We start from the raw sequence: 21,594 nt of genomic DNA, 5'->3' as shown, positions 1-21,594 counted from the left end.
GCGAGCGCACACGCCCTATAGCAAAAACCTCTCCAAAAAAAAAAAAAATTAAAGTGGAACTGTCACATGATCCAGTTACTCTACTATTCCAGATATATACAAAGGAAATAAAACTAAGAACTCAAAAAGAAACTTGCATTCCCATGTCTGGTCCACATGAATCACTGAGCACACACATGTCCAAAATTCTGATGAGCAGGAGAGCTGGGGAAAGAAAACTACAGCATGAAGAAACTGCTAAGGCTGCTCTTCTGACTCACATATGTACACATGGGCATGCATGCCACACTCCATCATGAACAAAATAAAATTTTATCTATGTATATTTTTCTTTGTCCTTTTCTTCCTCCCTCTCTTCTTTTTTTCTCTCTCTCTTTTTTTTTTTTTTTTTGGAGAGGTTTTTGCTATAGGGCACGTGTGCTCGCCAGACAGACAGAGAGAGACAGAGAGAGAGAAAGCGAGAAATCATTCCCCAGGAGGGATGGCCACACCACAATCCCTTCTCCTCCATTCTCCTCTCGGGATCTTGGGCACGCCCGCACATGTGCCCGGCGTGAGTTTTAAGCCACCGGGTCTGGGACGCAAACCCCAGAAATAGAAGATTAAAGTTCATCCAAAGAAAAGGATCCACTTTTAGTAAGACAGAGATAAAAAGAGGCAAGAAGAAACCAGGAAAAACTCATTCTTTTATGTACAGTTTCTTCCAAAAATGATAAAGCAGAATGTCAAGAATTCATTACCTAATTTGGTGCATTTAAATATAAAATCTACTATAATCTTACAAACTATCTTTGCCAATAATAATATTAATGATAAAGTCTTTGATTCAAACATCAACAACTTTAATAAATAAAACTTCAGGTGATAGGCTGGCCCCACAGTACAGTGGTTAAGCCCTGTGTGTAGGGAGCTGGATCCTACATGGTAGGCCATAGTTCGAATCCCAGTCTCAGCAGCTTGAAAAACATGCCTGGTACATGTGCATGCTTGCCAAAATCTTGATGGGATGAAGAACTGAGGACACCACACCAGTGGCTGGCCCCTAAATGTTTCATTTTTTAATTGCCAGAGGGCAAAAATGCTCACCAAAGAAAGCATGGTCTAAAGGAGCATAATCATGTCCTAATCCTTTCATTTCTCCATCCTGTTGAAATGTAAAGTACTCACTCATACGTGCACAGTGTATTTTTCAAGCCACTGGGTTTGGCAAGGTAGGTTCTGGCTCCCTTAACCACTAGGCTATGGGGTCAGCCCTATCCTAAACATTTTTTAAAAAAAGGTAAAGTGAAGTTAAATCCCAAGTGCTCCAGTGGATGTTCTCATGTTAAAATACTTTGAAAAAAAAAAAAAATGTCTGAAAATTTCCTAAGAACAATACAGAATTGTTCAGGAGTAAAGAGACAGTCCCTAAGATTTTTTTTTAAATGTTAGGTAATAGGGACCAGCAGGTGGAGTGGTGATAAGATGCTGGACTCCCACATGGTTGACTCCTGACCAGCAGTTTTTGCTCTTTCTTCCTCTGGTGTTTGCACTCAAAATTAAAATAATAATAATAATAATATATAAAAGTAATTCCTTTTTAAAAAGTAAGGTAATTAAACAAATATAAAGGTAGAAAGGAAACAAATGAGATAAAATGTTAAAGATTACTGAATATAAAGGATTAGTTTATGAAGCTCTTTTTTTTTTTCAGAGTGTGCACATGTTTACTAGAAAAAGAGAGTAAGAGAAGTGAGAAAGCACCCACCAATGGGGTATGGTCACAGTTCTCACATTTCTCTTCCCCTTTAGGATTTTGGACACACATGCACACATACCCAGCATGCTTCTCAAGCTTCTGGGTCTAGCACTTGAAATGTACAATCAGCTATATGAGATCCAGCTGCCTTAAACACCATGTTGCAGCTGGCCCTGAGGCTCATTATTCTTTATTTTTGTCTATGTTTATAAATTTTCAAATTAAGGTTGCAATGAGAAGCAGTATCTTGTCATTTTAGAATTCACAAACAATCACAAAAATCTTAAAGAAACAAAGTACAGCTTCCTTATATTTCAAAAAAATATAAAATACTATGAGAGACGGTGGCATGGTGGTTAAGGCTGCTGGAGCCCAGGTAGCCAACTGCATCCTTCAAGTCCTGAACCCAGTATCTTGAAAAACTACCAGGTTCATTGTGTGTGCATGCCTAAAACCCCAAAAGGAGAAATGCGGAAGAGACTGTGGCATAAGCCTCCCGCATGGAGGATGCTTTCTCACTTTCCTGCTCTCTCTTTCCAGCAAACATACATGCCCTCTTTTGAATTTTTTTTTTTTAAATAGGGCACATGCACTGGCCAGAGAGACACAGAGACAGAAAATAAGAAATCACCTCCCAGAGGGGATGGCCACACAATCCCTTCTCCAATCTCCTCTCAGGATCTTGGGCACACAAGCACATACACCCAGCATGAGTTTTTGAGCTGCCACATCCGGGACTCAAACCACAGTGGACTACACAGGAGTCCAGCAATGTGTAGCCGTTATGTCATCTGTAGTCCATAGAAAATTGTAAAAAAAGAAAGAAAAAGAAAACACACTAAACAAAGAGCCCTAAAACAAGAAATAGTGGTTATACTGACAAAAAGAGAATCTAAGACATCTCCATTCTTGCATTCCACTTTTCAGTACCTCCTCTGCCCCACCCACAAAAAGCTTTGGTTTTATAGAGGATGGATGAAGGAAAATTGTGTGTGTGTGTGTGTGTGTGTGTGTGTGTGAATGTGCACATACATATTTAAGAATGATTGTCTAATACGTAAGGAACTAAAGAAGCTGTTTAGAAAAAAGATGGTCAACCCTATTAAAAGATGGGAGAAGGAGATGAAAAAAAATACTCTCTAAAGATGACATACAAATTGCCAAAAGGCATATGAAAAAATGCTCAACATCCATCATCGTAAGAGAAGTGCAGACCAAAACAACAAGATACCACCTAACCCCAGTCAGAATGTCTAAGATTAAAAAAACAAAAAATGATAAGTAATGGAGGGGGTGTGGTGAAAGGGGAACTCTTTTACACTGCTGGTGAGAATGTAAATTGGTCCAGCCACTATGGAGAACAATTTGGAGATTCTTCAAAAATCTACAAATAGAACTACCATATGATCCAGCAATCCCACTCCTCGGTATCTACCCAAAGGACAGAATTCTTAATTGGAAAAGTGCTTGCACATCGATGTTTATTGCGGCACTGTTCACGAATGGATTGAAAAACTGTGGCACATATACTCTATGGAATACTATTCGGCCATTAAGAACAACAAAACCCTAGCTTTTGACAGAAAGTGGAAGAATATGAAAGATTTACTGCTGAGTGAAGCAAGCCAGGGTATAAAGGAGAGACACTTTATGTCCCCACTTAATATATACTGAGTGTCTACAGTCTATGACTGAAACTGATTGACTAAAAGATATACAAACACAAGAGATGGATGTGAATGCCACATGTGGTGTGTGTGGAGGAGTGAGGCCTAGGGAAGGACATTTGGAGGAGGGATACAGAGGCAGAGCATTGACGGGATGGGGAGGTGTGGTGTTATCTGTTGAAGATATTCTGACCAACTGGACTGGAAAGAAATGTTCACATATTGAAATGTTCACTTTCTAAGCAAAACAGTATGATTGAATGTATATAAAAAAAGAAATAAAAATTTTTTAAAAAAAGAATGACTGTCTATATGATAGTTTTATCTAGTTTTATTCATCACTCTTAAATGGAAGATGGTTTCAGGCTTAAAATTATACTTTAAATTCTTTAAAAGAAATGAATAAAGGTAAAAGATTTACCTGCTCTTCTCTCTTCTGCTTACGTAACTGTAGTCCTTCTTCTTCCCTCCTCCTGCGCATCTCATCAGGATTCAACGATTTGTTCTTGTAACTTTTCAGGCGAACGTTCTCTTTTCCCGGGGTGGTCATGATTTCTGCAAAAATAAGAGAAAGAATACATGAGCCGACCATAAAGAACTCTAATATTATAGGTGCTCAATCTTTTAAACACTACACACTCAGATTCAACACCTACAGATACCAGAAAAGGGTCTTTTTTTGAGAGATGTTTGCTATAGGGCAGGTGCACTTCTCAGAAAGACAGAGAGAGAAAGAAAGCAAGCAAGAAATCACCCCGGGGGGGTTTGGCAACACCGTAATCCCATCTCCCCTGAGTTCCTATCTGGCACACAGGCACCTTGTGAGATTTCAGCCAACGGGTCTGGTACTCAAAAAGCCACTGACTACGTGGGAGCCCAACAACTTAACCATTACAGTATCTGCTGGTCCCAGAAAAGGGTACTTTTAAAGAGCTCTATTAAAATGTATGATTTGAGGGACCAGCAGTTGGCACAATGGCTATGTCACTGGACCCCCATGTAGTCGACCACAGTTCGAACCTCGGACTCAGTGGCTTAAACTCACAATGGGCACATGTGCATGTGTGTCCTAGATCCCGAGAGGAGACTGGAGAAGGGACTGAGGCAAGACCATCCCCCTGGGGGGATGATTTCTCACTTTCTGTCTCTCTGTCTTTCTGGCAAGCACACGTGCCCCATAGCAAAACACCTCTCCAAAAAAAAAAATGTATGATTTGAAAGTTTTTAGTGTATCCACAACTGTGTGTAACCATCACCATGGTAACTTTTAGAACTTTTTTTTTGGAGAGGTTTTTGCTATGGGGCACATGCGTGTCTGACGTATTTCTTTTATAAGGCTTTAAATTTTTATGAAGTCATTAATAATGTCCTTTCTTCATTTCTTTTTGTTTTGTTTTACAATTAAAGTATGAATTTATTTTGGTACAAAAACTTTTTGAAATTCAGTTTTCCCATTACACATACTTCCATGAGCTTTTTACACATACTTCCATGAGCTTTTTTATTCTGAAAGATTTTTAATTAATTAATTTACATTCATTCCCTAAGCACTGTCACAGCATACAAAATGTGATTTCCCATGCAGAATATACTGCATAGTGGCTTAATTATGCATGTTATCATCAATAATCTGCCATTTCTAGTTTCATGTGTGTGTGTGTGTGTGTGTGTGTGTGTTTTACTTATTTCTGACCCTATGCCCTTTTGCACCCTCCTCCTATACGATCTCTACTGTCTATATTTGTTTTCCATTCCTTTTTCCCTCACATTTTCTTAAATAAGCTAACTTCTTTCTTTCTTTTTTTTTGGTTGGAAAACATACGCTCGCCAGAAGACAGAGAGAGAGAGACAGAAAGCAAGAAATCACCCCCCGGGGGGATGGCCATGCTGCAATCCTTTCTTCTCTCCAGATCTTGGGCATGCACACACACGTGCCTGGCGTGAGTTTAAGCCACCGGGTCCGGGACTCGAACCACGGTCGACTACATGGGAGTCCAGCAACATAGCCGTTATGCTAACTGCTGGTCCCTCTAACTACTTTCAATAGCAAGTTCAGCTGGTAATTTCAAGAAAAGCAGTTTTAACTTTTTTAAAAAACAAAACAAAACAAAAAAACACCTAAAGAACTTTACTTAAAACTTAAATCCAGGAAACAGGCTAGGATTCTGTTCAAATAGTAGGTACATAAATCTATTGACAGCTCAACAGGACAAAAACCCTTAAAACCAGACAACAAAGCCTAGAAGAAAATCAGCAATGTTTTCATCAAAAGTCATTAAATGCTATTTCACCAGTTCTGCCTCATGTACTTTATCTTCTGTTGTGGTTCGATCTTCCTGATTAAATCCTGGGATATAATATTCAACTCCAGACTTGTCCCTATGATTAAATTGGCCATTTTCTTAGTTTTTGAACTCATATTTCTGTGTGTCTGTATTTAATTTTCCTGGTATAGCACTCCCTTGAGAACTTCTTGTAGATCTGATCTGATGTTGGTAAGTTTTTTCAGGTTTTGTTTATCTGAGAATGTTCTTGTCTTTTCTTCCCATATGAAGAACAATCTTGCCAGGTAGAGCATTCTTGGTTGAAATTGCTTTTCCCTTAACACTTTGAATATATTTTCCCATTCTTTCCTCGCTCGCATTGTTTCTGATGAGAGGTCTGCCGTTAGTCTGATGGGATATCCTTTGTAGGTAACTTGCAGTTACTCTCTTGCCAATCTTAACATCTTGTCTTTGTCTGTGGTGTTGGTCAATCTGGCTATAAGGTGTCTTGGAGAAGATCTTCTTGGGGTGATTCTATTTGGGGTCTTTTGTATTTCTTGGGGTTGGATCTCTGAGTGCCTCTCTAGGTTTGGAAAGTTTTTTTTACGGGATTTCATGGAATAGATTATCAATGCCCTTATGAGTCTCTTTGACTTCTGGGATAACAATTTGGATGTTTGGACGTTTGATGGTATCTAGTATTTCTCATATATTATTCTCATTTTGGGGGGCAATTTTCTCAGTCTTTGTGGTGGATTTTTCTAGGCCAGCAATTTTTTCTTCTACGTCTGAGATTCTATTTCCTGTATGGTCTAGTCTGCTTTTAATACTTTCAAGGGAGATTTTTACTTCCTGTATTATAGCCTTCATCTCTAGAAGGTCCCTGTGATTCTTTTTTAAAGTGTGTAATTCCTCTTTTAGATCGTGCAAGAAATCCCTCACCTCCTGGAACTCATCAGTTCCTTTCTCCTGCCTCTTCCCAGTTCATTGTCTCCCTTCTTTTCCATCTCTGTTAGCTTCATTATTATGAATATTCTAAATTCTTTACCAGACATTTCCATGATTTCCATTGAACTGTCTGTGGATGAATAGAAGTTATTCTTTACCCTTGGAGAAGAGGTATTTTCTTGCTTTCCCAGATTTTTTTTTCTTTCTTTCTGAGAGGTTTTTTGCTATATAGGGCATGTGCGCTCGCCAGACAGACAGACAGAAAATGAAAAATCACCACCACCACCCCGGGCGGGGGATGTCCACATCGCAATCCCTTCTCCATTCTACTCTCGAGATCTTGGGCACGCATATGTGCCTGGTGCATCGCGTGAGTTTAAGCCACTGGGTCCGGGACTTGAACTACAGTCAACTACATGGGAGTCCAGCGACACAGCCTTTATGCCAACTGCTGGTCCCTGCTTTCCCATATTTCTTGTGGTCCTGCAGTGATTTCTAGTCATCTGATGGATAGTGTGTTTCTTACTAATTCTTTTCTTTGGAGAGGTTTTTGCTATAGGACATGTGCGCTCGCCAGACAGACAGAGACAGACAGAGAGACAGAAAGCGAGAAATCACCCCCCAAGAGGAGATGGCCACGCTGCAATCCCTTCTCCTCCAATCTCCTCTCAAAATCTTAGGCACGCACACACACGCACCCAGCGTGAGTCTTAAGCCACCAGGTCCGGGACGCAAGCCATGGTCGACTACGTGGGAGTCCAGTGACATAGCCATTATGCTAACTGCTGGTCCCTTTCTTCCTAATTCTTGAAGTTCAATCTGAGCGTTCAGGAGTGTGCAGAAGGAGGTAATCTGGAATCTTTTTGCCATTCCGTTTTTATCCCTTTGTGCAGCAATTCAGTGGATACTGAGGAACATGTTAACCCTAATAGTATTTGGATGTTTGGTTATGGTTCCCTTAGATCCGTCTAGAAAAACAGTGGAGATTGAGGAGCAGTGATGAGATAAAAGAAAAAGAAAAGGAAAGAGAGAGGAGGGAGAGATACTATGAAACAGAGAGAAAAAGGGAAAAAATTTAAAAACCAAAAAAATTAAAAAAAAAAAACAAACACGCAAGCGTGCCACACAAAATCACTAGTTCTCAGGAGCTGTGGAGGAGTCTTAAGGCCTGCCCCTTCTCCTGAATAGGAGGGGGGGAAAGGGATTATTAGCAAGATAAAGGTGAGACTGAAAGCCAAGAGAATACTTTACCTTAAAAATTTTAAAAAAGGAAAAATTACAAAAAAATGAGAAGACAGAGAGAGAGACAGAGACAGAGAGAAGGCTAAAGGGGCTCCCTACCACTAGAGTTTGGAGGCTGGAGGCTGAATTATCAGTAGAAAATCTTTATTTCTCTGTTTTTCCCTGAAATCACTAGTTCCCCTTTCTTCATTTCTGACTCAAATAATCTGAGTCTTCTCTACCTTTTTCTTCCTTAATCTGGCTAAAAATATGTCAATTTTGATCTTTTCAAGAAACTAGTTTTTGACCATTTGTTTACTATACTGTTTTCGTATTTTCTATTTCACCGATTTGCACTCTAATCTTTAGTATTTATTTACTCTTTTACTTGCTTTGCATTCACTCTGCCCTTTTTTGGGGGAGGGGATCTTTCTTCTTTCCTACATATAGGCATTTACAAATATAACTTTCCCTTTTGAAGAACTATTTTAGCTGCATTGTTAACTTTTCTTATGTGGTATCTTCATTTTTTTTTTTGGAGAGATTTTCACTGTAGGGCGCGTGCGCTCGCCAGACAGACAGAGAGAGACATAGAGACAGAAAGCGAGAAATCACCCCCCAGGGGGGATGGTCACGCCGCAATCCCTTCTCCTCCATTCTCCTCCCGGGATCTTGGGCACGCACGCACACGCGCCCGGCGTGAGTTTTAAGCCACCGAGTCCGGGACACGAACCACGGTCGACTACGTGGGAGTCCAGCGACATAGCCATTACGCTAACTGCTGGTTCCCTGGTATCTTCATTTTCACTTATCTCAAAGTATTTTTCTGATTTCTCTTATAATTTCTTCTTTGGCCTACTGATTATTTAGAAGTATGCTATTTAACACACACATTATTTGTGAGTTTCCCAAATTTCTTTGAAATGGTCAAAGAACATGTTTTATATTTTAGTACTTTTAAATTTCTCTAGGCTTGTTTTGTATCCTAGCACATGCTATAGCCTGGAAAATGTTCCATGTCCACTTAAGAATATATACACTGCTGCTACTAGTGTGTTCTACATGTGTTTGTTAGGTCTGGTTGGTTTATACAGTTCCTTCCTTGACCTTATGCCTAGTTGTTCTGTCCACAAATAAAGTGGAATACTTAACGTCTCACAACTATTTTTACTAAATTATGATTTTCTCTCTTTACTTCTGACACTTTTGGTTTCTTCCCTTATTCTTCCTTTGATGTAAGCCCTAGGGACCATTTCCAGAGACTTCACATAGTTGTTCTTAAAAGAATTTCCCCCATTTTACTGGGGAGAACAGCACTCCTTACTGTTAGCTGGAACTAGCAAAAACAAAACAACAACAACAACAAAAAAACCTTTTTGGGTTAACTCCATGGCCTGGTGGCTAAGGCAGCCAGATCTCACATGGGTGACCAGAAAGACTGAATCCTAGAACTGGGCACACAGAGCACATGAATTACACAGTCTCTTAAAGTCCCATAAGGAGGGAGAGATGAAGAAGGGATTCTGGCATGATCATTCCTCATAAGGGTTGCTTTCTCTTCTCCCTGTTTCTATCTGGAGAGTGCACGACCCCTCTAGCACCAAGAAAAGGGGAAGAGGGGGCAGCAAGGGAAGGGAAAAAGAAAATTACTTTTAAGAAAATGGTTTGGGGACCAGCAGTTGTAATGGCTATATTGCTGGACTCCCATGCAGTCGACCGCGGTTTGCATCCCGGACCCTGTGGCTTAAAACTCATGCTGGGCGCGTGTGCATGCGTGCCCAAGATCTCAAGAGGAGCACAGAGGAGAAGGGATTGCAGTGTGGCCATCCCACCTGGGGGGGGTGACTTCTCGCTTTCTCTCTGTCTGTCGGGCTCTTTTAACAAATTTGAATGATACTGTATTGGTTGACACATCATTTGTCAAAATCCACAAAACAAATAATACCAAGAATGAACTCTAATATAAACTATGGATTTTGGATGATGATAATATGTCAATGTTGATCCATCAATTATCTTAGTGCACTGGGCTACTATAACAAAATACCATAGACTGGATGGCTTATAAACAACAGAAATTTATTTTATTCCTAGCCTCTTCTTCTAGAGGCTGGGAAATTCAAGATCAAGGCGCCAGCTGACTTGGTGTCTGATGATAGCCTGCATCATGGTTCAGAGATAACCATCTTTTCACAATGTCCTCACATGGCAAAAGGGGCCAAAGCTGTTTGAGGGCATTAAACCCATTCATGAGGACTCCACCTCCATTTTCACCTAATCACCTCCCAAAGGCCCACCTTCAAATATCCTCACAATGGGGATTAGGTTTCAATACATGAATTTTGGGAAGATATATTGTCTATAGCATCAACTGTAATAAATGAATTATTGTTTTGAAGAATACTGACAGTGGAAGTTGCACACGTGTGGGAGAAATTATAGATGCGTGGAAGAAAGAGGCCACGCAAATAATGTACTTTCAACTCAATTTTGCTATGAACTTAGAGTCACTGTAAAAAAACAATGAGAGCCGGGCCAGCAGGTGGTGTGATGGTTAAGGTGCTAGATTCCCAGTCTGAGTTCCAGACCCAGTGGCTTAAAAATTACACCAGATGTGTGTATGCCCCAAATTGAAAGAACAGAAAAGAAGGGAATGAGGCATGGCCATCCCCCTTGGGGAGTCATTTCTCAATTTCTCTCTGAATGCTTCTGTCTCTGACAAATGCACATGCCCTACAGCAAAAAAAAAAATAAAAAAACTGAAGTAAAAGAAAGTGTGTGTGTATACCTAAATGTAAAGATATCTTTATGAGTATCCGTAAATGAGACTGATTCATTTCCCCTCTTGGGGTGCAAGGTGAGGGCATCTATTCATCATATTGGGAAGCATTCTGAAAAATATACACCTAAACTATCCTTCAAAGAGTCTGATTAATAGACCTGAGACAGACACTAGATCTGCTTTTTTTTTTGAAAGGAAATAAAATTTGTATGAACCTTTGAGAAGAACAGTAACAATAGCATGAGAAAATTATGCAGCTTACCCTAAGCAAATATTTTTAGAATATTATCACCAAAACTATTAATTAATTGTTAGTAACTTTTCAAAGTGTCCTCTCAGGAACCAGAAGTCTTTAAAATTAAAGTCATTATGCCTAATATTCATCTTGTTTTCTGGGGAAATAAAACTATAAAAGAAATAAACAGCAAAACAGAAATGCTCTCCTCCTGAACTTCCAAGGAAGCGCCTCCATTTTCTCCTTCATATCCAGATAGCCAATTATCAAATATTGTTTATTTCATCCAAAGTGTGTGTTTGATCTTATCTGTTCCTGTTTTCACTGCCAATGGTCCGGTCCAAGTCTTTGTCATCCTACACCTAGACAACTACAGCAGTTCTAAGCCACCTGAATCTCTACTCTTCAATTCTTTCGTAACAGTTCTCTGATTAATCTCACAGTATTTTTCTCTCTGTATCACTGCAATGCATAAGAACCTATAATATTTTTATCACTTCCTACATCATGTTTGAACTTCTTGGTCCTAAAAGTTCTTTTTGTTTCAATCCATTCAACACTATATCCATTCTTTACTAATCTATACCCAAAACACAGTAAGGGCAGATCTTTTTATACTTTTTTTTATATTCGAGATATTATGCATCCAGTGTGCTGCATCGGCCCATCAAGTCAGGAAATCTCAAAAACATTCTAAATGTTCTGAACATTTAATATCCATAGAGAGAGAGAGAGAGAGAAATAGTTATGGTTAATGAAAAAGTCATGACACATTTTTTCTGTTTTTCTATGTAAAAATGCACCATGATTTTTCAAACACCACATAATACACTCCATTATACAAATCAGGCAGTTTTACTAGAAAATCCAATGTGCATTTAAAAATCAAAACCACGGGAACAGAAGCTGGTATAATGGCTATGTTGCTGGACTCCCATGTAGTCGACTGCGGTTCGAGTCCCAGATCTGGTGGCTTAAACTCACGCTGGGCACGTGTGCATGTGTGCCCAAGATCCCAAGAGGAAAATGGAAGAGAAGGGACTGTGGCATGGCCACTTTCTGTCTTTGTCTCTCTGTCTTTCTGGTGAGCGCACGTGCCCTACAGCAAAATCCTTCAAAAAAAAAAAAAATCAAAACCTCAAAAAAGTTTAACCATAGCATAAGCTATAAATTTAAACATAAATTATAAATAAATTTAACTGTAAAAAATGTTCAGTTAATTTGTAATTAATCATTCACGTTATAAGTTTCTAGGCAAGCGAAAAGTTCTTTTAAAAGATTTTAATAAAAACTTGGGAAGAGGGGCCAGAGGGTGGCATGGTGGTTAAGGGTGCTGGACTCCCACATGGCCAACCATGGTTCGAGTCCCAGATCTGGCAGCTTGCTTTCTCACTTTCCCTCTCTCTCTGTTCCTCTCTGGTTAAATTAAAATAAAGTTAAATAATATTATTTAAAAAAAAAAAAACTCGGGAAGAAAAATAAAAAAATAACTTGCCTATTCTTTTCCTGTAAAATAATTAAGGAGTATGTTTATTTTAATAGTATTCAAGTGTTCAATGGGACAAAGTCTGGAAACCCTGAAATAAGCATCTCTCATGAGAAGTCAGGGCTACAGACATATCATTTGTAGGTGTGCATTTGGGCCACATCTTATAACTCTAATCCCATTAAACCAATAGAAATCTGTATTTTCTTCATGGCCCAGCTTCAGACACTCTTCCTTTAATAAGTTTACTGTAACTTTTGACCCATTAATTGGGTCCTCATCTTCTAGTATCTATAGATTTCCAACCTGGAAAGTTTCCCAAACATATTCTCATTATCAGAACATTTAAAGGAAAATATTTACAATGATTTTAGAAATAAAAACCTTAGGACTGAGCACTTTCACTTTCAGAAGGTACACAAAGGAAATAAAATCACCAGTATGTAGAAAAACGGTCACTAAAATTATTATAATGAAAAACTGTGAGCAATCTGAAAGTGCCCAAACAAGAGCTTGCATGTAAGAATTGATCACAATATTTTGAGAAACAAAATATGTGCTTGTCAAGAGTCAGAAAGAGAGGGAAAAGTGAGAAAACACCTCCCTTTCAGGGAGATGGCCACATAACAAATCCCTTTTTCTCCATTCTCCTCTCAGGAATTTTAGGCACACGTGTAAACGTGCCCATAGTGAGGTCCGGGACTCAAACTGCCAAGCTGGCTATGTGGGATCATGCCACCTTTGATCCTTTCTTCCATTTCTCCATCCTGTCAGGATTTTGAGCATGTATGTACAGACGCCCAGGCATGTTTTCCGAGCTACCAAGTCAGGATTAGAACCATGGTTGGCAATGTGGGACCCAGCTCCCTATGCACAGGGCTTAACTGCTACACTACAAGACCAATCCTTTGTCACTCTGAGAGGAAAAATCCAGCATGTCCCTGAAAAATGTATGTAGCTTCATCTTCTATTCTTAGGGTCAGTGGAAGTCAGAGAAAGCAGCTACTGCCATTAGTGTAATTTTGGCCCACAGTATTCTACAAACTTTGTTGTGAACCATATAGCTTAGAGGTCTAAGTCAGTGCTTGCTGTCCCCCACACAGGGAATTTGTTTTGACTATAGCACACATATGCTTGCCAGAGAGAGAGAGAGAAATCACCCCCAAAGGGTGATGGCCACACCACAATCCATTCTCCTCCAGTTTCTTGGGATTTGGGGCACACATGCACAAACACCCAGCATGTTTTTGGCCAAATGGATGCAGCTGCCTTCACCACTATACCACCAACTGGCCAGAGAAATATGGTTTTGTTATCATAGATACTACCCATCAACCAATTACTGGATATTTGGAAATTACTGGCGATCCTACATAGCCAACTATTCAGTTCTAGTCCTTGACCTGGTGGTTTAAGAAACACACCTGACATATATGCGTGTATCCCCCACCCCTGCCAGTTAAAAAAAAAAAAAAAAAAAACTCTACAAAAAATGTTTTCAATTCCCTTTTAGAGCATATATCAGAACAACTTCCTGTCAACTGTTTCCTGGTATTGTACATATCAGAACAACGTCCTGTTAACTAATATGACATTTTAACTTTGGGTTTAGTATATGTTACAACAAATATTTAGGGACAAATTCTTCAGTTGAACATATCTGAGATACAAATTGTTCAGCTGATTCACTCTTTTTACCTAATACCCTAAAAACCAGTAACAACAACAAAGAAAATTTCCCAAAACTAAGAGACATAAATGCCCATCTAACATGGGCCCATGGAATGCCCTTAAATTAACAACAAAAAAACCTACCTAAGCAGGGAACCAGCAGTTAGCGTAATGGCTATGTCGCTGGACTCCCACATAGTCGACCGTGGTTCGCGTCCCAGACCCGGTGGCTTAAAACTCACGCCGGGCGCATGTGCGTGCGTGCCCAAGATCCCGAGAGGAGAATGGAGGAGAAGGGATTGCAGCGTGACCATCCCCCCTGGGGGGTGACTTCTCGCTTTCTGTCTCTATGTCTCTCTCTGTCTGGCGAGCGCACGCACCCTATAGCGAAAAAACCTCTCCAAAAAAAAAAAAAAAAAACCTACCTAAGCCTATCAACATGGAATTTCAAGAGTTAAAAAAATACTAAAAATCTATAGGGACTGGGGGGATAGAAGAGGAAAGTCACAGAAAGGAAAAGCAGAAAGGCTTTAGACTTCAACAGCAACAATGAAATGAAGAAAACAGTGCTGTGACTTTTAAACTTTGACCTTTTAAAAATAAAATTATTGGGGCCAGCAGGTGCTGTATAGCACTGGACTCCCACATGGTCAACCTTGGTTCAAGTTCCAGATCTGGCAGCTTGCTTTCTCACTTTCTCTCTCTCTCTCTTTCTCTCTCTCTCTCTCTGTCTCTGCCTCAGCCTCTCTGGTCAAATTAAAATAACAACAACAATAACAAATAAATATGTTTAATTAAGTAATTCTTTAAAAAGTAAAAATAAATAAAATTATTTCCTTTATTCATGATAAAAGCACATATGCATGCCTGAGAGTGAAACAGAGACACAGAGTAAGAAAGTAGAGGAGCACCCTGGAAGAGTCTGGTCACACTGCAATCCCCCAGGCCATTGGCTCCAAGGCACTTGTGTGCATGCCTGGTGTTTTTCAAGCAGACCTGACAGGGAATGTGAACTGCTGTTACCATGTGAAATCCAGCTTTTCTTTTTTTTTTTTAAGAGAGATTTTCACTATAGGGTGCGTGCACTCACCATACAGAGACAGAAAGCAAGGAATTGCACCCCAGGGAGGATGGCCACATCACAACCCCGTCTCCATTCTCCTCTTGGGATTTTGGACACACATGCACAAGTGCCCGACATGAGTTTCAAGCTGTTGGGTACAGGATTCAAACCACAGTTGACCACATAGGAGTCCAGCAACATAACCATCATGCCATCAGCTGGTCCCTAAATCCAGCTTTTCTTAAAAGAGTGCATTACGAAGCCAGCCCAACTTTTAAACTTTGAGTAAAAATTATTTTCAGCCTAGAATTTTATACCTATCCAAATTATTGAACAGATGTGAAAGTAGCATGTATTTTTTTTCAGTCATGCAAGATCTCAGAAAGTTTTTACTTTCTACATACCCTTTCTCAGGAAGCTACAGAAGATGTACTCCAAAGAAGTGAGTAAGCCAAGAAAGAAAATGCAGAAAACAGGAAATCCAATATAAGAGAGACGTATATCTCTTTATATCCTCATTTAAGTATGATATCAAGAGAAGCCCCAAGATAACAGCAAGGAATTGGGCCTAGAAAGTCAGTCTATACTGCATTAAAAGGACAGAGAGGGTTGGCCTGTAACCTAGGTTTGAAGGAGATGATACCATATGGCTGACTGGTTCAAATCCCAGCACTTGTGGCCTGAAAAGCTGTGTGTGCTTGCATGCATTTTCCAAATCCTAACAGTACAGAAAAATGGAGACAGGACTGTAATATGACCATGCCCCACTGGTGGTTATTTCTCCCTCTTTTTCACTGGCTCTCTCTGGTGAGTACCTGCCCTCTGGCAATTAAAAAAATAGTAAAAGACAGAAGGTTCCAGAATACCTGTTTCAGTAAATAAAAAGAAAAAATTAGAAAGAAAGCTAAAGCATTAGCTTTCAAAACAGAAGTCAAAGGAGAGGAAATGATACCACAGTACTCTACATGGCTCAGCTGTGAATATTTACATAGTTATAATATTATAAACACTGAATACTGACTTAAACATCTGTGATAACTATATTGAGAGGATAGGAGAAGCAGTGTGTTTACATAGTGGGTGAGGTGGTATGTAGGAAATACTAAAGAACATCTCACTCAGAAAAGTCAACAGAATATGTCTAAAACTGCTATATCAAGAAAGTAAGGGGCCAGCAGTTGGCGTAATGGTTATGTCACTGAACTCCTAAGAAGCCAACCGCAGTTCAAGTCCCAGACCCAGCAACTTAAATTCACGCCGGTCGTGCGTGCACGCGTGCCCAAGATCCCAAGAGGAGAAGGGATTGCGGCGTGGCCATCCTCCCGGGGGGTGATTTCTTGCTTTCTGTCTTTCTAGCGAGCACATGCGCCCTACAGCCAAAAACAAGAGAGCCCATGGCCCCTCCACCCAAAAAAAAAAAAAAAAAAAAAAAAAAGTAAAGTTAAAAAAAAAAGTCTTTTTTTTTTTTAATATGAAAGCGAACACAAGAGGAAACAAAAAAACGGTAGTACACAGGCTAGTACTTTTCAGATATTACTCTAATTTAAAAAACTGTACTTTCTTGGGACCAGAAGTACACAGTTAGCGTAATGGCTATGTCACTGGACAAACATGTAGTCGACATGGTTCGCGTCCCGGACCCGGAGGCTTAAAACTCACACCAGTCGTGTGTGCATGTGTGCCCAAAAGGAGAATGGAGAAGGGATTGCGCCGTGGCCATCCCCCCTGGGGGGGGTGATTTCTCACTTTCTATCTCTCTGTCTGTCTGTCTGGCGAGTGCACGCGCCTTACAGCAAAAACCTCTCAAAAAAACAAAAACTATACTTTCTTCCGCCAGCAGATGGCATAATGGTCATGGTGCTGGACTCCCACATGGCCAAGCAAAGTTGGGAGTCCCGGGAAACAGGTATGTGCCCAAGCTCCTGGGTGGAGAATGAGTGGAGATAGTGGTGTGTCTGTTCCCCCTGGGGGCTGATTTCTCATTTTCCTTCTTACTGTTTCTGTCTCTCTCTAGCCAGGCACCCTAAGGCAAAAACTCTTTAAAAACAAACAAAAAAAAAGTACTTTCTTAATGGCAATAAAAGAAGGAACTTGTATACTCTTTCAGCTATTAGTAAGTCAGATTTTCATGTATCCTCTCATGGTGTTTAACAAACCAAATCAGATCTAGTTTATTCTGCCAAAGAGAACAAACTGGTAATAAAACCAAACTTTAATGATTAAAGTGAACTTAGTACAGTATGAATCCCGGCTCAACCACTTACTCCATGAAATAGGGCAAGTTACCTAATCACCCTGTACATGTAACTACCTCCTCCGAGTGGTTTTTACAAGGATAATTAAGTGAAAGCACCTGATGTAGAGCTTGACCCATCAGCAGATGTTGGCACTTTCTGAGGGGCTTTCCCTTACCTTAACTAAAAACTCCCATTCTGACCTTAAGAGCTCCCTTGCTGGTCAGAGTATGGACTCATGGACAACTCAAACTCAGCACATATCCTTCCTCATGCTGGAAAATCAATCATGATGAGTAAGCAGATTTATCTTTGTATATGAAGGGCAGCATTATTCTTGTTATATGAAGGAGATTATCACCATTATCCACATTCTGAATTAATGCCTGCTCTCAAGAACTGTCCCAATTAGTCTGCAACACTAGTACAGAACCATTTGTTTACTTAGTTCTGTTGTGTAGGGTTGTAACATCTTTTAAAATGAACCACAACAAAAGCCCTGTACATTCCATCAGTCTTCATCTCTGCTCTTTGAATGCACAACCTCAAAATGCTCTAATGCAGGCCCTAGCTGGCCCCCAGTTGGCCTGCAGCCACCTCCTGCTTACTGCGGCAAGAAGAAATAAGCCCAAATCAGCTAATTGAATTGTTTACCATTTCCGATGTTTTCTTCCATTATTATGAGTACATTTATAATACCTTGCAAAGTACAAAGTATCTTAAAACAAAATAGAGAGTAAGAGAGGATTATCTTTATCAATAGATCAGTCATCTTAACTTGCACGGCCAAAGGTATTGATTGATTTTACACACAGTAATTACACACAGTTCTTTTTATCTTTCATTTATGTTTTTTTGAGAGGTTTTTGCTATAGGGCGCGTGCACTCGCCAGAAAGAAAGAAACAGAGAAATAGAAAGCGAGAAATCACCCCCCAGGGAGGATGGCCACACTGCAATCCCTTCTCCTCCATTCTCCTCTTGGGATCTTGGGCATGCACACACACATGCCCGGCATGAGTTTAAGCCACCGGGTCCGGGACTCAAACCATGGTCAACTACACAGGAGTTCAGCAACATAGCCATTATGTCAACTGCTGGTCCCGAAATCATACATATTTCTAAAAACAATCTGATAGATTTAAAAGCACAGACATCATAAATCATTAAGACTATTTTACCATCAATTTAAAAAATACTATGCTAAAACACTAGAAATTAAAAGAATGGGATATATATATATGTGAGGGAAGGGATAAAGGACAAAATAATCAAGAACAGACAACAAAGAAAACAGCTCAGAAAACAAATGAGAGCAATTCCAGGCTATCTGGAATAAAATAATTCATAACATGAGTGAGACTAAGGAAAATTACAAAACTTGAATACAGCTCAGAGCCTTCTGACAAAGTGTAAAGAGAAAAACAGGATGGCTGACAAAATAAAAATGACCTAATAAAAAATTGTCACTTATTTAAAAAAAAAATGCAAAGAAAGAAAAAAAAAGCCTAGTACTGAGTTCTTAAGAATTAGTCTCTAATGGAGGCCAGCAGGTGGTGCAGTGGTTGAGGTGCTGGACACTGGAGGAAGACGTTTGGCATCCTAGACCTGGAGGCAGGCTTTCTCACTTTCTCTCGGGGGAGCGCACATACACAATAGCAAATTAAAAATAATAATGATAAATAAAATTAAATAATTCCTGAAAAAAGATTTACCTCTTCTAATATCTATATTTTATAATAATGATCAGTAACTAAATTAGAAAGTATCTTTTTTTGGGATATAGGGCAGGTGCTATAGGGCACGTGCACTCGCCAGAAAGCAAGAAATCACACCCCCACGGGGCGATGGCCACGCCACAATCCCTTCTCTTCCATTCTCCTCTCGGGATCTTGGGCACGCACGCACACACACATACGGCATGAGTTTAAGCCACCAGGTATGGAACTCGAATCACAGTCAACTACATGAGATCTGCTGGATCCAAAACAGTGTCTTAAATAAAGGGAAGTTTTGGGACCAGCAGTTAACATAATGGCTATTTCGCTGGACTCCCATGTAGCCGACTGCGGTATGAGTCCTAAACCCGGTGGCTTAAACTCACACTGGGTGTGCGTGTGTGCGTGCGCGTGTCCAAGATCCCGAGAGGAGAATGGAGGAAAGGGGATTGAGGCAAGGCCGTCCCCCCTAGGGGGTGATTTCTCGCTTTCTGTCTCTCTGTTGCTCTCTGTCTTCCTGGCCAGAGACATGCCCTATAGCAAAAACCTCTCCAAAAAAAATAATAAAATAAAATAAAAAATAAAGGGAATTTTTTTCATGATCTCTTTTAGTATATATCAATTCTAGATATAACCTAAGATGCCTAACAACAAATCACAGTTCTTTGAACAAAGTTCCATGAATCTCATCATGAAGGAACATAATGCAAGAATACTGTACCTACTTCTTTCATTTAATTTAGTCTAGGTATTTAAAATGCCCCGCTCCTTTCAGGACTGTAAATTGTTCAGGGCTTACGTTGTCTACTTTTCCATACACTGTATTTTCTATTTAGTAGAGTGCTTTACCGTTTGTGCCCCAATTAAAATGACAGACAAAATGAAATGCAGTCAATATTTGTATTATTTGGTAGTCTTTCTTGCTACACTTACAAGGATAGGGACAGTGTGTCTTAATCACGGCTATATCTCCAATAAGTATCAGGCACATTATCATTCCCTAAGTACTTCCTGGATTAATGAATTAAAGAAAATACAACGAAGAAGTGTAAAAAGAAAGAAATCTTTTTTTTTAGAATTATTTTATTTAACTTTATTTAAATTTGACTAGAGAAGGACAGAGTGAGAGAAAGAGAGGGGTAAAGTGAGAAAGCAACCAGCCACATCCAGGACTCAAACCGCAGTTGGTCACATGGGAGTCCAGCACCCTTAACTATCCACACCACCTGCCAGTCCCAGAAGAAATTCCTAAAATGGCAGTGATTTTCAGTTCTAACTTTGGTTCTAAAAAGTGCTGGAAAGCCTTAGGTAAATCACTTAACTTCTCTAACCTGTAATGCTTTTATCTGTAAAATAGTAAAAATTAATGTCTACTTCAGAGCTCCTGTAAGGATTTAATGTTTTAATATGGGTACTCAGCATAACACTCCAAAAGGAGTTCAATAAATGTTCATGTCTTCACTTTCTCTCACGTCCCCTTCCATCTTAAAAAAAAAAAAAAAAACTGGGTCAGCCCGTGGCTCAGTGGTTAAAGTGCTGGACTCCCACATGGGGGACAGAGGTTGGAGTCCCAGACCTGGCAGTTTACTTTCTCACTTTCTGTCTCTGGTCAAATAGTAATAAATAAAATAATAATTTTTTTTTAAAAAAATCACATAGACACATGAAACAGCACTTTGCAAGAAAAAATTATTTTGGTAAACACACTAGCGCTCATTCTCACTTTCCTTTGCAAAATTAAATGTCCTCTCTTCTATGTTTAGAATGACAGGGATAACTTGTGGATTACTTTTGAAATATTAACAAATGCAAGAAAAAGTTAAGGAAAAACAACGTTAAGAATGAGCCTCGAGGGACCAGCAGATGGCTTAATGGTTACATGTCTGGACTCCCACGTAGTCGACCAGGGTTCAGACTTAAAATTACAAAATCCCAAGAGAAGAGATTGTGGCGTGCCCCCGGGATGATCTCTCTCTCTCTCTCTCTCTCTCTCTCTCTCTCGCGAGTGCATGCGCCCTATAGCAAAAATCGATCTTAAAAGAACCTTGAACTAAGAAGAAATCACCTACTCTCTTTAGCCAACGGAAGTTCTGAAGGAACTGTTTTGTTTTTTTTTTTAAAAAAGGAGGTAGAAATGTTATAATATTATTTAATGGCACGTTTTAAAGAACACTTCCCACGTTGTTTGTTCCAAGTCTAACCCTTAAAAATCGATTATTTTGAAACCTTTCATTTAAAGGTGGACCGGGAAGCACTTCATTCAACCCTCAAACACTCCTCCCTGAAGACTTCCCCGGCTCCACGCATCCGTGTTTCTGCCTCTCACGTCGGGCTTAACCTAACACTTCGCAGTTTCCCTGGCCCCGCGTTGGGTGCAGACAGCGTTCTGTCACTCCTCCAATTACCACACCCCCGGCGGCCGCTCCGGGCCCACGGGTGATGACATCTATAACCCGCGGCCGGCAGTCCCCACGCCACGCTCCCCCGCCCGCTCCCGCCCGGGCTGCAACTTGGGGATTCTCGAGGCGGTCCCTTCCTGTCGCGGCCAGGGCTTTCACGCGCCACCCCG

The 21,594-nt window shown here is 40.1% G+C and overlaps 1 protein-coding gene across 1 annotated transcript in view; it reads right to left on the bottom strand.

Moving 5' to 3' along the window:
* The window catches only part of KPNA1 (karyopherin subunit alpha 1), a 76,766-nt gene that overhangs the window by 54,123 nt on the left and 1,049 nt on the right, over window positions 1–21,594 (bottom strand). Inside the window, exon 2 of the mRNA XM_014593203.2 lies at window positions 3,827–3,960. Coding sequence (XP_014448689.1) covers window positions 3,827–3,955 — 129 coding nt within the window. The 5' untranslated portion in view covers window positions 3,956–3,960. The remainder of the gene's footprint in view (window positions 1–3,826; window positions 3,961–21,594) is intronic.

Source organism: Tupaia chinensis, unplaced genomic scaffold (genome assembly GCF_000334495.1).
Source record: "Tupaia chinensis unplaced genomic scaffold, TupChi_1.0 Scaffold139927_1, whole genome shotgun sequence".
In the NCBI taxonomy this organism is placed as follows: domain Eukaryota; kingdom Metazoa; phylum Chordata; class Mammalia; order Scandentia; family Tupaiidae; genus Tupaia; species Tupaia belangeri.
Note: the sequence above shows the minus strand (reverse complement) of the source record. Positions and strands in the feature narration are given on the sequence as shown.